The sequence below is a fragment of the Phascolarctos cinereus genome, unplaced genomic scaffold (genome assembly GCF_003287225.1).
Source record: "Phascolarctos cinereus isolate Bilbo 61053 unplaced genomic scaffold, phaCin_HiC Scaffold_2;HRSCAF=192, whole genome shotgun sequence".
NCBI lineage: Eukaryota > Metazoa > Chordata > Mammalia > Diprotodontia > Phascolarctidae > Phascolarctos > Phascolarctos cinereus.
Window position 1 is genome coordinate 51,625,199 of NW_027555625.1, and position 15,934 is coordinate 51,641,132.

At 44.1% G+C, this 15,934-nt stretch overlaps 1 protein-coding gene across 1 annotated transcript; it reads left to right on the forward strand.

The window, feature by feature from the left end:
• The first annotated feature begins 1,257 nt into the window (after nucleotides 1-1,257).
• On the forward strand, nucleotides 1,258-9,760 carry PABPN1L (PABPN1 like, cytoplasmic). Its single transcript, XM_078149382.1, has 6 exons — nucleotides 1,258-4,031; nucleotides 4,819-5,044; nucleotides 5,324-5,391; nucleotides 6,001-6,107; nucleotides 6,342-6,429; nucleotides 8,345-9,760. Exons 1-6 carry the CDS (start codon nucleotides 3,801-3,803, stop codon nucleotides 8,492-8,494), a joined length of 870 nt encoding a protein of 289 aa, XP_078005508.1. The 5' UTR covers nucleotides 1,258-3,800; the 3' UTR covers nucleotides 8,495-9,760.
• The last annotated feature ends 6,174 nt before the right edge of the window (nucleotides 9,761-15,934 follow it).

The window sequence follows — 15,934 nt, forward strand, 5'->3', positions numbered from 1 at the left end:
AGGTTCATAATTCTTCATAATTCCTCTATAGACTGGGTTAGATGCTGGAGCTGATACCCTACTCTGCTCCTGGGGTCTGAGCCACACTGCCAGTACTTGTTTCCGAACTTCCTCCTTTCCAGGTACACAGGTGTACCACCCAGGGCTTCCCTACCTGGGAATACCCCCCTCAGGAGATGCAGGTCCCCTTTTGGATGTAAGCCAGAACTGGGTAGTGGGACAACAAAGCTTCTAGATGGCATCTACCCTCTTCACAATACTCTGGCTCTGAGACTTCTTCTTGCCCTGACAGCCTCTCCCTGGGTGATGCTAGCATGCTCTACAAACAGTGTGCTCCTGGCCTGATCCAGTCCCCAGCATCTGCAGACCTTCCTGACTGTCTCCCTATGCTGACTTGGCCTGGACAAATGACTCACTGTCACCTTTTCTGGATTTTCCCATCAAGCCTCGGTCTGTTGCATTTTCTAGGTCTGTTTTGAGGAGTTTTGTGAAGAGGAGCTTGGCTATCCTGCTTCTTACTGCTCCATTATCCTAGTTCCTCCATCTTGACTCCACCTCTATCCTCATATATTTTCATCTGAACAGACTATCCCAAATAACTTTAGTGTTCTCCACCCAAAAAAAAGAAATGCTTTCCTTCCTTCAGGCCCGAGAGGCTCAAGTGCCACTTAAATATATAGCTAAGGATTGTTAACTTTTCTGATCCCCAACAGAAGCCCTGTGAGGTGGTACTAACATTCTCCCTATTTTGCACTTAAAGAAATTGAGACAAAGTATTTTATTCATTATTCCTGGCTACTTCTAACTACTTCCTTAATGAAGCTTCCCCCAAACCCTCCTAATTAGAAATGATTTTCTCTCTCCTCTTCCTTCATGAATCTCTAAACCAGGGGGGTTCTTAAAAAACCTGGGGGTTATGAGAGTTCATGGATAGATTTCAGGGGATCAATGAACTTGGATGGGGAAAAAAACCTCATTATTAGTGTTTTCACTGGTCTCTAACTGAAATTCAGCATTTCCTTCAATTACATATGCAAAACATTCTATAAATCTTAAAATACCATAGAAATGCTTTTTGTTGTTGTTAAGTTGTGTCTGACTCTCTGTGACCCTATTTTGGGGTTTTCTTAGCAAAGATACTGGAGTGGTTTGCCATTTCCTTCTCCTGCTCATTTTACAGATGAGGAACTGAGGCAAATGGGGTTAAATGACTTGCCTGAGGTCATATAGCTAGTAGGTATCTGAAGCCATATTTGAACTCAGGAAGATGAGTCTTCCTGACTTCAGGCTCAGTGCTCTATTCACTTTACCACCTAACTGCCCTTCCTTCAATATGATGATGATGATGATGATGATAGCTAACATTTATATAGCACTTACTACATGCCTGGCACATGCTAAGTGCTTTACAATTATTATCTCATTGGATCCTCACAACAACCCTGGGAAGTAGGTGCTATTATTATCCATTTTACACATGAAGAAACTGAGGCAAACAGAGGTTAAGTGACTTGCCCAGGATCACACAGCTAGTGAGTGTCTGAAGCTAGATTTGAACTCAGGTCTTCCTAACTCCAGGCCCAGTGTTCTATCTACTATGCCACTTAGCTTTTTCAGAATCATATTTTTAAAACATCATTTAAAAATATGATTTTGAAAAGGGGGTCCATAATCTTCACCAATCTGCCAGAGGGTTCCATGACACCAAAAAGGTTAAGAACCTTTGTTCCTAGATGTCTCTGTTTGAACTCTCCTATGTGCTTATGCATTGTTAGTTATTTTTTACACATCTCTAAGACTGTAAACTCTATGAGAGGTGAGATGATGACCTTTCCATCTTTGTATCCCTAGCCCTTAGCCCAAGAGTCTTATATTTGGTGAAGGCCTAATAAATGTTTTGCTGAATTGAATTGACTGCCTTCCAAGGTCCATTCAAGCAGCAAGATGCTACTGGTTCCAATGGCTTATTCCTTCATGGCAGCAGACTGGAGAACCTGAGAATGTAAGCTTTCAGGCTGCTCTCCCTTCCCCGCTTCCCTCCGTTGATGAAATTTTCCTCTTCTAAGGAGCCATCAAAACCCAGACTCCATCAATCAAATAGTCCATACTGGGCCATCACTAGGCATCCTGACCTATGTCTTGACTCTGATGACTCTGAAGGAGAGAGTTAGGCTGACAACTTTGCACAGCTCACTTAAATCTAATTAACTTACTTGCAAGTCAAGACATCACCCTTCTGATGTCAGAATGAAAGACAAACAATAAGATCTTCATTGAGTGAAGATCTGACCTTTGCTGAGCTGAGGAAGATATAGTTACATGGGGTGTAGTTCCTGCCTTCCAAATGATTACACTTTAGTCAGGAAATAAGATTAATGCAAATTCTTCTGGCATTCAATTCAGTAAATGATGATTAAGCATCTAGAAGTAGATGTCTGGTACTAGGAACTTAAGGAGATATGAAGAGAAGAAAGATTCTAAACTAAGCATATCCTTGGACCAAACAATAGCACTGTTAAGAAAATAAAAAAAAGAGAAGGACCTATATGTAAGAAAATATTTATGGTGGCCTTTTTCATGGTGGCAAAGAATTGGAAACCAAGGGAATACCCAATCAATTGGAGAATGGCTGAACAAGTTATGGCATATATATATATATATATATATATATATATACACACACATACACACACACACACACACGCACACACACACATATATAGTGTGTGTGTGTGTGTATAGTATTCTATAGAATACTATTGGTGTTGTAAGAAATGATGAAAGGGACAGTGTTGGTGAAACCTGGGAAGACTTGTATGGACTGATGTCTGCATCAGTGAAGTGAGTAAAAACAGGAGAACAATTTATACTATAATAGCAACATTGTAAAAATGAACAATTTTGAAGGACTTAGGAACTCTGATTATCCAATACAATGCCCAGCCATGATTTCCAAAAGACTAATGCTACCCGGCTTCTCACAGGAAGGTGATGGATTCAGGTTGCAGAATGAGACCCACAATTTTTGGACACGGTCAATGGGAAGTTTTGTTTTGCCTGACTATGCTCATTTGTCACAAGGGTTTTGTTTTTCTTGGGGGTGGGGATGGGGCAGGATATGAGAAGGACAAAAAATGAATGCTTGGTAATTGAAAAAAAATTAGTTAAAAGAAAAAAAAAGATAAATCAGATGATCCTTTCCCCCAAGGAGCCAACAGCCTAAAAAAAATCCAGCACAAGAGATAAGATCTGAACAACTCAAACCAGAATGTAATCAAGTGTTAAATTATGTGCGATAGATTCTAAATATGGTGAGCATTGCAGGGGTGGAAGGATGAGGGATAGCTGCAATCAATGTCTGTCATGGAAGAGGGGGCCTTGAAGGGTGGGTAAAATAATAAATCATAGCATTTATTAGATCTGAAAGAGGCCCTGGAGTCTAGGGTGTGTCCGGTGTCTAGCTTGACACTCTTCTTTCACGGACCAGATTAAAGAAGGAGAGGCCAGATGTGAGACCTTGCCCTGCTTTCAGAAAGGGCTGGGGAGAGGAGAACACGTGGCCATCCTAAGGAGAAAGGCCAGCCAGGCCTTTGAGCTTTAACTACTGAGATCCGGATCTCTGCGGATGATGACCTGGTCAGTCTGGATTTCTGGCCCAGAGCCCTTTAAAGAGCTTAACTGGAAACATCTGGAATGGGGGGAGGGCTTAAAATCCCTGGGTCCTGGGTGCAGCTGACCTCAGGCCCGGGGAAATTGAGCTAGTCCCAGCACGGTGAGAGCTAGAGTCAAGGGGCTTGCCCATGTGGTTCTCCATTGGCGGTGGCAGCAACCTCTTCTCTCCTCCTTCCAAGGACTGGCTCCAGAATGCTCTCTCAGACCCTGAAGGGCTAGGCTGGGGGGGTGAGGGACAAGGTGCTGCAGAGAAGGTGCTGAAGATGTGCCCAGCAGAGGAGGAAGACAAGGAAGAAGAGTGTGCTCTGCTCTCTCTCCTGGACAGAGGAAAACTGGAGGAGACCCTGGGGCCTGACTTAGTAAGTAAAATCCCCTTCTTCCCACCCCCTGCTCAAGGTGGCATCATTCATTCCAGAAGCGTTTAACAAGAGCTTACTTTCTAGGGGCCAGGCAAGCATTAAAACTAGGGGTGCCTTGCCCTCAAAGAGCTTCCATTCCAATGGGGGTCTAGGAATATACAACATATGTTCAGAGTAAAGGGAAGGTGCCCTCAGAGGGAAGGCAGCTGGAGAGACCCTGAAATGCCTCCTGTAGAAGGTGAGATATGAAATCAGTTTAAAGGAAGTTCAGGAAGCAGAAAGAGCATTGGAGTTCAGGTCCATTGACTTGCTGAAGGCAAGAAAGTACTCCTGTAGTTTCTTCCTCTGAAAAATGAGGGCAGGGAGGAACCCAACACCCTAAAAGCCTCTGTATGGACTCATGTTCCTAGGAGTCTGGGATTCCTATCCATCCTTTACAAACTTGTTTTGATTATGCAGTCCTTGAGGGTGGACCTCCAGCTCCATGGCAATCTCTGCTGAATCCTCATAGGCAAATTCAGTGTAGGCACTGACTTATCTCCGGGGGAAGGAAAGGAAGGCAAAGAAAGATTCCATAGCAATAGATCATACAGTCCTCTCAAAGAAGCTAGGAGGATCTTTAGAAGTTTAGAAGGGAGTCCTAGAGTGACAGCAAGTGATTGAGGGGGTGGCAGTGATGATGAGGCCAGAGAATAGGCCACTGGTATCTTCCCCTGGGTTCCATTCCCCTCCCCCATCCACTGGAGTTCAAAGGAAACTGGTCTCTGAAGGAGCCTGACTTCAACAGGAGGCAGGTGTTTCCACCCAAGTGCCCCAAGGAGATGGGCGGGAGCTAGAAGACATCAAAACCAGGCTACAGAAAATAGAGGAGGCCCATGAGAGACAGGAGCTCAAAGGTATGGAAGAGACAGAACAGCAGCAGGAGAGGGAGGTTGCAACAGAAGCTTCCAGCCCATTACTATCTCCAGCCCTGTGTGACAATAAGGCCACTCATCTTCTGACCCCAGGGAACGGTAGGAAGCTGGCCCTTGCACTTTCTCCACACTCTGCTGGTGCACATAGGCTTTGGGGAGGGTGAGAAAGAAGCAGGAAAAGAGAGCCTGGAATGGGAAGGGGCATCCATTTGTCTGCAAGGTTCCAGAAATCAGGGTAGCCAAGGAAGTATCTGGGAGACATAACCTCTAACCCCATGGATTCTTGGCTCTGAAGTGTTCAGCCCTTCTTCCCCCTGAACTGCACAGTGGTACTCCCACCTATCTTGAGTTCCTCCTGCAAATAATTTCTCATTCTAGGTATACCCTTCCAAGGGACACCCATTGAGAAGTTACAGGCTGATCACAGATCTGTCTACGTAGGCAATGTAAGTAGTTGGAAAGGGCACTGAGGGTGAGGGACTATTGGTCAGGTGAACCCCAAGATGAGGTGAGAGGGTAGAGAAGACAAACCCTCTTTATAGACAGCCACACCGCCTGCCTTTAATTTTGACCATCTTGGCCCAGCATGAACCAATTAGATAAAAGTGTCTGGGATGTCTTACTACTACTACTTGTCTGATGATGGGGCCCTTGATGGTCAGAAGGGCATTAGGTCATGATGCTAGAGCCTATGAGGGAGGTCCTGCTGCAGAAGGAATGAAGGCTACGTAGTCTCCTTCATGGTGACTGATGGGTTGGGGTACTACTATTGGTCTTTGTGGCCAGTGCATCCATGCTGACCACCATCAGGTCAGTCTGAGCTCTGGTTCTAGTCTCTGGAGCATTCTTTGGGGAGAGGGAGAGGAAAGGTTTGAGAAAACACTTGGAGGAAGAAGGTAAACTTTTTTTTTTTTGCTACAAATGCCTATCCTGCATGTTTGTCACAATCTGGGTGTAAACACACACACACACACACACACACACACACACACACACACACACACACACACACACACACACACACGAGCTGAGCTCTGATGGGCCAGTATTTCCAGGTGGATTACAGTAGCACGGCTGAGGAACTGGAGTCCCTCTTCAACTGCTGTGGTGAAATCAACAGGGTCACCATCCTCTGTGACAAGTACTCTGGACACCCCAAGGGGTCAGTGCTAGGGCTCGTGGGGAAGGGGAGGAGGGAGAGTGTTGGATTGGGTTGGGGTTAATCCCAACCTTGCAAGATCCTATGATTGGTTAGATGCCTAGATGTTAATTCTCCCCTCTGAGTCACTGTTGTATGACTATCTTGGCCACAAGCAAGAATTGTGTCATCTTCATCTTCTGCCCCTTCTCGGGAGCTTTGGCCCTAACCCTGCCCGTGACCTGTCCTGCTCCTTAGCTATGCCTACATTGAATTTGCCTATGAGGATTCAGTGAAGACTGCTATGGATCTGGATGAAACCACCTTTAGAGGCCGCATAATCAGGGTGAGTTTATCAGAGGCCAGCAGTTAGAAGATGGATGGGTAGAAAACACCATGTAAATCAACAGATGTTTAGTAAGCCTCTCACTGTTACATAGCCCAGTGATGATGGATTGAAGGGATAGGAGCACAAAGACTAGACTTGTGAAGGGAAGGGTTCAGATAGGAGACCCTTGGGGAAGTAGCATCAATAGAATACTTCTCTTTCTCTTGTTCCCTATATCCAAAGGTAACCGAAGTTTCCATTCTGAAGTGCTAGGAAAATGGTGGCAACCACTGAAATAAATGAGAAATCCGGAAGAGCAGCTGGGATGTTTCTTTAGAGAAAAGGCAGTTATTCATCGTTAAAAAGAATTCTATGTTGTTGTTTAGTTTCAGTCATGTCCAACTCTTTGTGTGACCCCACTTGGGGTTTTCTTGGCTAAGATACTGCAGCGGTTTGCCATTTCCTTCTCTGGCTCATTTGATAGATGAGGAAACTGAGGCAAACAGAGTGAAGTGACTTAACCAGGGTCATACGGCTATTGTGTCAGAGGTGGGATTTGAACTCAGGAAGATGAGTCTTCCTGATTGCAAGCCCAGCACTCTATCCACTATGGTGCCACCTACCTGCCTCAGGAATTCTATCTTTTTGCCTAAATCCAACCCCTCTCTAAACTTTTCTATTTCCACGAAAGCCATTACCATCCTCCATATCCCCCAGGTTGGTTACTTCTTGAATTGTCCTTGCTTCCCCCACATCAGATCAGTTGCCAAGTCCAGCTGTTAACCATCTCTTAGATCTATTCCCTTCTCTCATTCACACGGTCACCCTCACAGTTCAAGCCCTTATTACCTCTTCCTTGGATGATCAGAATAGCTTTCTCATTGTTCTTTCTCCTTCCAGTCTCTCTTTTCTCCCTCCTCCTCACCTGCCAAAAACTGCCTAAGGCACAGCTTTGACCAGAAATCCTTAGAAGGTCTGCACTGCCTCTAGAATAAAATAGAGACTCCTTAATTTGACATTGAAAATTCTTCCCAGTGAGACCGGAGCCCAACTGCACAGTACACTCCTTTGTGTGTTCTGCATCTTAGTCAAACAGTACAGCTATCTGTTCCTTAAGTTTAATACATCATTCCTCTAGACATTCATACGAGCTGCTGCCCATAAATTATCTACCCTCGCTGAATTAGCCAATGGCTTGTCTCTCCTTACATTATCTTCTTTTATACTTATCTATATAAAGGTTCCATTTCTCACTTGCCCCCAATAGAATGTAAGCTCCTTGAGGGCAGGAATTTTTTTTGTTGTTATCATCTTTGGATCCTGGGGTCTTGTATATCTGCAGTATTTAAGATATGTATTCATGGAATGGGGCAGCTAGGTGGCACAGTGGAGAGAGTGCTGGATTTGGAATCAGGAAGGCCTGAGTTCGAATGTGGTCTCAGATATTTCCTAGCTGTGTGACCCTGAGCAAGTCACTTAATCCTGTTTGCCTCAGTTTCCTCATCTGTAAAATAAGCTGGAGAAGGAAACAGCAAACCACTCCAGTATCTTTGCCCAGAAAACCCTAATGGGGTCAATGAAGAGTTGGACATGACTGAAAATAACTGAGAAATTCATGGAGTAGACCCTCCTGGTAAAAATGTGTTCATTTTACTGGGTCTTCTGGAGATTGTCCTAACCCGAACAGATGCTAGTGACAGACCATCCATAGAAGGGGAAAAGTTTAGAAGAAGGTGAGGCTTTGTGGTAGTCCTCAGATCCTGCAAAGTAATTAACAGAGCCAGCCCAAACTTGAACCTAGCCAGATCTCACAAGCAAAGCTTTGGGTAGTTTCCAGTTAGGACATCTCAGACTTTTTTCCCCCCAACTTCATCCTCTTCCCAATAACCTCTTAAGGGGTGGGGTGTTGTGGGGAATCTACTTTCTATTTCAGGTTCTGCCCAAAAGGACCAATCTTCCTGGGATCAGCACTACAGACCGAGGGGGCCTGCGGGCTCGACATTCTGGCAGAGGAGGCCCTCCCCATCGGTATGGTCTTTATATTGGGGAGCGATCAAGGCCAAGGTGGAGAAGTCACAGGTAAGGGGCACCTTGGGAGTCTCAGACAGGGTGAGGGGCAGCCCAGATCAAAATCCCAATAGCATCTATTTTTTCATTCTCAACCAGTACCACCTACAGTGGTGGAGAAGAGCAAGTAGTGGAGAAGAGCAAGAAAACCCCTCTTTGGAACAGACTGGACAATTCTAGCCACCCTCAAAGCCCAGCAAGATCTGGGATAGGATGGAAAGGGCTGAGCTAGGGGAGAAAGCCAAGAGATTTTAGTTGCTAATTCTAGGGAAGGAGAATATCTAATTAGTCCCTGAGTCAAGAATTGTCTTTCCTTTGAAGTCACTGTCATTGACTTTGTCATGGCAATGTGACAAAATGCTGGCCGGGTTCATTTCCTGAAGGATTGATCATACTTTTCAGATATGGCAGGAGGTAAAGGAGTCCCAAACTACCCAGTAATTTCCATCAGGCAAGATGATACTGATTCCTACAAAGCTATGCAGAGCACCCCCAGAGAGGTAGATGGTGATAGAGTAACCCACTGATGAGCGGGTCATGTCAATAACAGCCCAGTCCAATGTATCTACTTGTTTTTAAGGCTTTGCCCACTCTGACAATATGCAACTTCTGATCCATTTTTCTCTCATAGGGGGCATGGAAGATTCTCCCAGTGGTTTGAGCCATACTAAAGCGTCGGACCAGTGATCTGAGCTATGAAGAAAACAGGATGACTGAGATCTGGGACCATCTTAACTACATAACCAGTGTGCTCAGCTGGGATTCAGTGGGGGTGGGGGTGGCATAGAATAAAGCTGGTCCAGAGTACAGTGCAACCAAAACACATGGCCAGCCTGTCAGGCAAAACCCTGTGGCTAAATTACAGACCTATAAGAGGCCTCAGGTTGGGGGCATGTGAAGCTCTTTCCTTTTTTGTTTCCCCCTCTGTCTAGAGACAGATCAGTCCATGTTATCATGGAGGCATGTGGACTCCCTGATGGCCAGGGCTCTTAGAGCTAGTCTGGTCTTAGACCTCTGGTCTTTTGGCCTCTTGGACCAAGGCTGGCAGGACATTTTCAGCCAAAGCCTTGAAGCATTACGATACTAAATCAAGGTATCTGGCTTTCAGGCCTCTGGCCAACCTCACCCTGACCCTTTTCCATTTTGATAGCACCATGACTTTAGTTTGCGATTGTACACGGGGTGATCATCAGTGCAGGGTGGGGGCAGTGGGGGAGGAAGGGACAGGATGAAGCTTTAACCTAGCATGGCTTATGGTTCAAGTTAATGATTTTTAACAGAAACAAATGTACAGAATGTTTTCTTAATAATATAAATAATTAAATTTGAAATATTTTTTAAAAAGCATGGATGTTTTCTTTTTATTCACCCATCAACTAGCTGTGGTTCCTCTTCCTACTGTAAATGCAAACACTTAAAGAGGCAAGAGCTCCTTTCATTACGATGGAAAATGTCGACTCTTTTAAGGAACATGGCAGATGTCAAGTATCTTCTGTTCACCAGCCATGCATCTGAGGATGGGAATAGGGTTGACTTTTTTTGGACATGTGGGTTTTCACTTCTTTGTCTACAAGCTGGCAGGTGGTACCTGCCTGAGTTCAGAGAAGGCTGATTCTGGCTTTAATGAACAACTAAAATTTGAATTTGAGTGAAATTCTTGAATATATTACTAGCTGAATGTTTTGTTAATTTATTTACTACTTAGCTTATTAAATTTTTTTTTATTACATGCCTAATCAAGCTTTGTTTCCCTCTGTTTAGAGTGTTCTCTTCTCCTATGTCTAGCATGGGGCCAGGCACAGAGTAGGCACTTTAATGGATGCTTGCTGGTTGATCTGCCCACTTAGAAATACACTGGTGTCTGCAGGTGGCCTTCCCAGAAGCACTGGTTTCTGCTAATTTAATAACAGCTTTTATTAAGAATTGCTCTTTCTACGGCTGTTATCTCAAAGAGATCATACAAATGGGAAAAGGACCCACATGTACAAAAATATTTATAGCAGCTCTCTTTGTGGTGGCAAAGAACTGGAAATTGAAGGAATGCCTATCAACTGGGGAATGGCTGAACAAGTGGTATATGAATGTAATGGAATGCTATTGTGCTATAAGAAATGATGAGTAGGCAGACTTCAGAAAAACCTGGAAAGACCTGCATGCTGAGTGAAGCGAGCAGAACCAGGAGAACGTTGTACACAGTAACAGCCACGTTGTGCGATGACTAATATTGATAGACTTAGCCCTTCTCAGCAATGCAAGGATCTAAGACCTCTCCAAAGGTCTCATGATGGAAAATGCTGTCCACACCCAGAGAAAGAACTATGGAGTTGGAATGCGGATCGAAGCATACTATCTGCTCTTTTTTTTCTTCTGTTGTGTTTTGTTTCCTCTTTCTGGTGGTTCCTTCTATTGGTTCTAATTCTTACAGCATCACCAATGTGAAAATATGTTTAACAGGAATGTATATGTATAGCTTATATTAGATTGTGCGCCATCTTGGGGAGGGGGAGAAAAAGTTAAAACTCAAAAGGTTATGGAAGTGATTGTTGATAAAGCAAAACAAATTAATTAAAAACACATAAAAAAGAATTGCTCTTTCATCACTTCCCTGCTAATGTTTTCTTCCAGTGCTTTCTAGTCTTGGCACTAGCACTCAAAAAGGCTCTGTCTGCCTCAGAATGGAATCTCTGGTAGGTTCTAATCAACATCAAAGGGCTTGGCAGCTAAGTCCGGTGATGGTGTGACCCTCTACTAGGCCCGTGCTGCCCTAAAGGGAGGAGCGCTCATCCATCCCCAGAAAAGCTGTCTGCTTGGCGGTGAAATTCTCAGCCATGGATACTTCTGAAACATGGAGGGGCGGGGAGTGGCATAGAATATGGAGGGGTTGCAATTTGGATAGGTGGAGGGTGGTATACCTACACCAACAAAATAACAGATCCTTTCAAGAAAAAAAAATATATGTATAGTGCTTTGTGGTTCATGTTATTACAAATGTCCTCCTTTGATCAAGCCTACAAGACCCCTTCTCTTTCATTTATCCTGTCCTAGAGACCATCTTATCTGAGAAAGATGACAGGGTCTTCCTGGCTCTGGACTGAAGGGTTTTCCCTGCAGCTAGATTACAGAGTTTGTAAAGTACTCGTATCTGGCCCAGAGTAGATGTTTAATAAATACTTGTTTCTTTCCTTAGTGGGAACGAGATATGAGAGTAGTTCCTGCTTTGGTTTCAATACCCCATTTCCTACAAAGCTGTGGCTGCCTGCTCCTTATTAATGATCACAAGGTACCTCTGGATTGTCTCCATTTGCTTGGGACAACCTTTTAATAGTGATCTTCGGGGTGCGATCAAAGCAGAGGACTCCTACAGGTAAGAACAAGTGCTCCCTTGTAAATGATGTCGGGAAGAGGGCACTGGTCCATGGATGGAAAAACCTCTTCTTGGCTCCCTGCCCAATGCAGTGTCAAGATCTACCTACTCCTTGATCAATTACAGGTGACTGTGTCATATATACACACAAGATGGGAGTAATTACAAGGATTGCTAGCATTTGCACTGTACTTTGTTTTTAAAATATATTTTTATTTTGTTAAATATTTCCCAATTACATATATATTTTTAACATTCAGTTTTTAAAATGCTGAATTCCAAATTTCCTCCCTCCCCTCCCTCACCCATTGAGAAGCAAGCAATATATCAATAATACATGTTTTGATACATATCAAAAATTTTCCCATATTAGCCATGTTGCAAAAAAAATAAAAAGCAAGAAACAAAGTGAGAAAAGTATGCTCCGATCTGCACTCAGAGTTCATCAGTTTTCTCTCTAGAAGTGTATAGCATTTTTCATCATGAGTCCTTTGCAACTGTCTTAGATCACCATGTTGGTCAGAGTAGCTAAATCTTTCACAGCTGGTCATTGTTACAATGTTGCTATTACTGTGGTTACAATACTGCTGTTACTGTGTACAACATTCTCCTGGTTCTGTTGACTTCACTTTGTATCAGTTCATGTAAGTCTTCCCAGGTTTTTCTGAAACCATTCCCCTCATCATTTTACAGCACAGTAATATTCCATCACAATCCTATACCACAACTTGTTCAGCTATTCCCCAATTGACAAGCATCTCCTCAATTTCCCAATTCTTTCAGGTACCGCACTTTACTGGCATTATTACATATGATCCTTTCAACAACCCTGGGCGATAGGTGATATTATTATTTCCATTTTACAGTTGAGGAAACTGAGGCAAACAGAGGCTAAATGATTTTCTCAGGGTCACACAGCTAGTATCTGGAGGCAGATTTGAACTTGGTCTTCCTGACTTCAGGTCCAGAGCTTTCTGCACTGTGAGAGGCCCTAGGTGCCTAAACAAACCTTCCATGATCTATCTTTCCTTCCAGGCTCAGCTCAAGTGATAGTTTTTGGGGGGGTTTTTTTGGCTAGGCAATGGGGTTAAGTGACTTGCCTAGGGTCACACAGCTAGTACGTGTCAAGTGTCTGAACTCGGGTCCTCCTGACTCCAAGGCCAGTGCTCCATCCACTGTACCACCTAGCTGCCCTTCAAGTGATACTTTTAAATGAGGCATTCCCATTCCCCTAAAGCTTGTTAAATGATTCCTCCCTCCTTCAATGCTTTTCCTCACTGCCCTTTCTCTCTCTCCCCTACCAAAAAAGAATTACTGGTATCTAAAGAAGTCTCCCCTGGCTAGGCTATAAGCTTCTTAAGGGTAGAAACTGTTTGGTTTAGGCACTTAATATTTCATTGACAGGAAGTAGACTGACAAACTTCCCATAAGATTCTAAAGGTCTGGCAAAAAATGAGAAAACTCTATTCTAACACTGACTTAAGAATCAGGCTCATAGATTTAGGATTGGAAGCATGTGGATAAACCTATCTGGCAGGTTCTGCTAAGGGGCAGCTAGAGGGTGCAATAGAGTGAAGATGACCGGAGTTCAAATGTGCCCTCAGTCACTAGCTGTATGATTCTGGGTGACTCACTTGACCTCCACCTGCCTCAGTTTCCTCAACTGTAAAATAAGGATAATAATGGGGTTGTTATTGTGAGGACCAAAGGAGATAGTTGTAAAAGGCTTAGCATGGTGCCTGGCACATAGTAGGTACTTAATAAATGCTTCTTTCCTGGTCCAACCCCCTCATTTTTACAGATAAGGAAACTGAGGCTTGCCCAGGGTCATACAGGTGGTAAGTGGCAGAGGAAGAATTTGAACTCAGGTCCTCTGACTTCCAAGGCCAGCATTCCTGATTCTTGTTATTGTTCAGTTGTGTCCAACTCTTTGTGACCCCATTTGGGGTTTTCTTGTCAGAGATCCTGGAGTGGTTTGCCATTTCCTTTGACAGATGAGGAAACTGAGGCAAACAGCGTTCAGTGACTTGCCCAGGGTCACCCAGCAAGGAAGTGACTGAGGTCAGATTTGAACTCGGGGATTATGTCTTCCTGACTCCAGGCCCAGTGCTCTGTGCACTATGGCGCCACCTAGCTGCCCTATCTTGGCTCTACCATGCCGTAAATAGAATGAATAACTGCTCTTGCTTACATCTACCCTGGTCTTATCTCCTAACATAAGCCCTACAAAGGAGTTTGCTGCCATATTCTCTTCTATTCAGTTCTCTCAGCTTCCATTCCCAAATATGTACCAAAAAGAGTCTTACTAGACGTTCTGGGGGGATTTGAGGAACAAAAGTTTTGGCTACAAGAGCGTGTTTGTGATGGTGGGTCTGTCTTTCCCCACTTCCCCAGTGCTATCCACTCTGGTTTTATCACACTTCTGGGTGGTAGTTGGGTTTTTTTTTTGGGGGGGGAGTGTCTCCTGGGCAAACCTGGGGACCCCAGTGACTTGGGTTTTCCTCTCTTCTACAGGCTTCCATTGTAAGAGAAAGAAGCAGTAAGAACTGGATAACCAACAACTATTTATCACAGCACTACTACGTACCAATCACTATGCATAGAAATACAAAAATGAGATGGTTCCTGTACTCAAGGAGCTTACACTCTACTGGAGGGGATACCATCCAAGCACATACAAAACTAATGAGGGAAGGGGCACAGAGATGAGGATGAATAATATACTAACAGCTCGGAAATCAGAAAAAGCACCTTGAAGGGAGACCTCTTCAATAGCCCCAAGACTCTCCACAGAGAACACAAAACAGGTGAAGGGAGTAATGTGTAATCATCCTGGAAGGCCAGGATGCTCTTCTGCCCTTAAGACTTGAGACCTAGCTTTAGCAGGAAGGGCCTAGCTCTGACCAGGCCTTACATTTGGCCTAAGGCAGGAGGCTCCAGAGCTTCTTTCTACATTTTTAATGATTTCCAGGGAACCATGCCCCTGGTCAGTACATCTGAGTCCCTATCACTGCTCCCAAGTTTACAGGAGTCTGGTAGTTCAAGAATCTCTAACTGCTTTGGATGTCTGAAGGACTTTTTTTCTCTGACCAATAAACTCCAAACATTAGAGGTATATCTAATTGCTGGGGGTGGGTCATTAACACTGTGAATGGATAATGGTGGCTGGTGAAAGGCCAACTGCCATTTCTCTCTTCCTGAACTTCCCACTACTAAAGCAGGGAAGGAAATCAATTGGAGTAATCACTGTGGGATTGATCAGTGCTAACAACCTCCCCACCAGCAACTCGGGCCCCAGGGGTTTTGCAGGATCATATGGCAGTTGTAGGCAATACCTAGCAGAAGCCCCTCTGAGGCTAGGAGGTTTAACCTTGACTGATCCACTAGACTGAAGAGTTTACTTTTAAAGAAATAAACAAAACCCTTTGAAGCCAGAGGGATTCCTATGGTGACAGAAATGAAATGTAAGGTCTTCGGCTAAAGGTATAAAGATGACGACTAAAACAAGGGAGCCCCGAAGGGATCCCTCATTCTAACAAAATGAGCTGAAAAAATTATACTCTAGACCAGGGGTTCTTGACCTTTCTCGTGTGACAGACCCCTCTGGCAGTCTGGGAAAGGCTACGGACCCCTTTTCAGCATCTTTTTTTTTTCATTCTTAATGGAAGGAAATGCTAAATTTCAATTGTTTAGTGAAGATATTTCTAGTGAAGTCATTTTCTTTTCCCATCTAAGTGCCCAGACCTCCTGAAATCTATCCACAGACCAAGGGTCTGGGGACCCTAGGTTAAGAGCCCCTGCTGTAGATGGAGAACCCAGGCTGTGGGACCAAAGCCCTGTTAACCTGGAATAAGGAAAATGCTACTGTGTTAAAAATCAAAGAAACCTCTTAGCGCACCTAGTACGTTAACATTAGCTACAAAGAGATTTCTTAAATCCTCAGAACCTGGGGAAAAGTCCCCAAATCACAGAATTCCTAAAGTGGGAGCAAACACGAAGACCACATTCATCCAATCCAGACCTGAACAAGGCTCTTCTCTCCAACATACCTAGTAGCCATCCTCCGGCCTTTGTTTGAAGCCCACCAACAAG

Excerpts from the sequence above, each read along its gene's own strand:
- PABPN1L (XM_078149382.1), top strand. The coding sequence starts at position 3,801 with ATGTGGTTCTCCATTGGCGGTGGCAGCAACCTCTTCTCTCCTCCTTCC. Across the intron at positions 6,108-6,341 it reads TACTCTGGACACCCCAAGGG|CTATGCCTACATTGAATTTG; the intron begins GTCAGTGCTAGG and ends CCTGCTCCTTAG. Across the intron at positions 6,430-8,344 it reads TTAGAGGCCGCATAATCAGG|GTTCTGCCCAAAAGGACCAA; the intron begins GTGAGTTTATCA and ends TTTCTATTTCAG.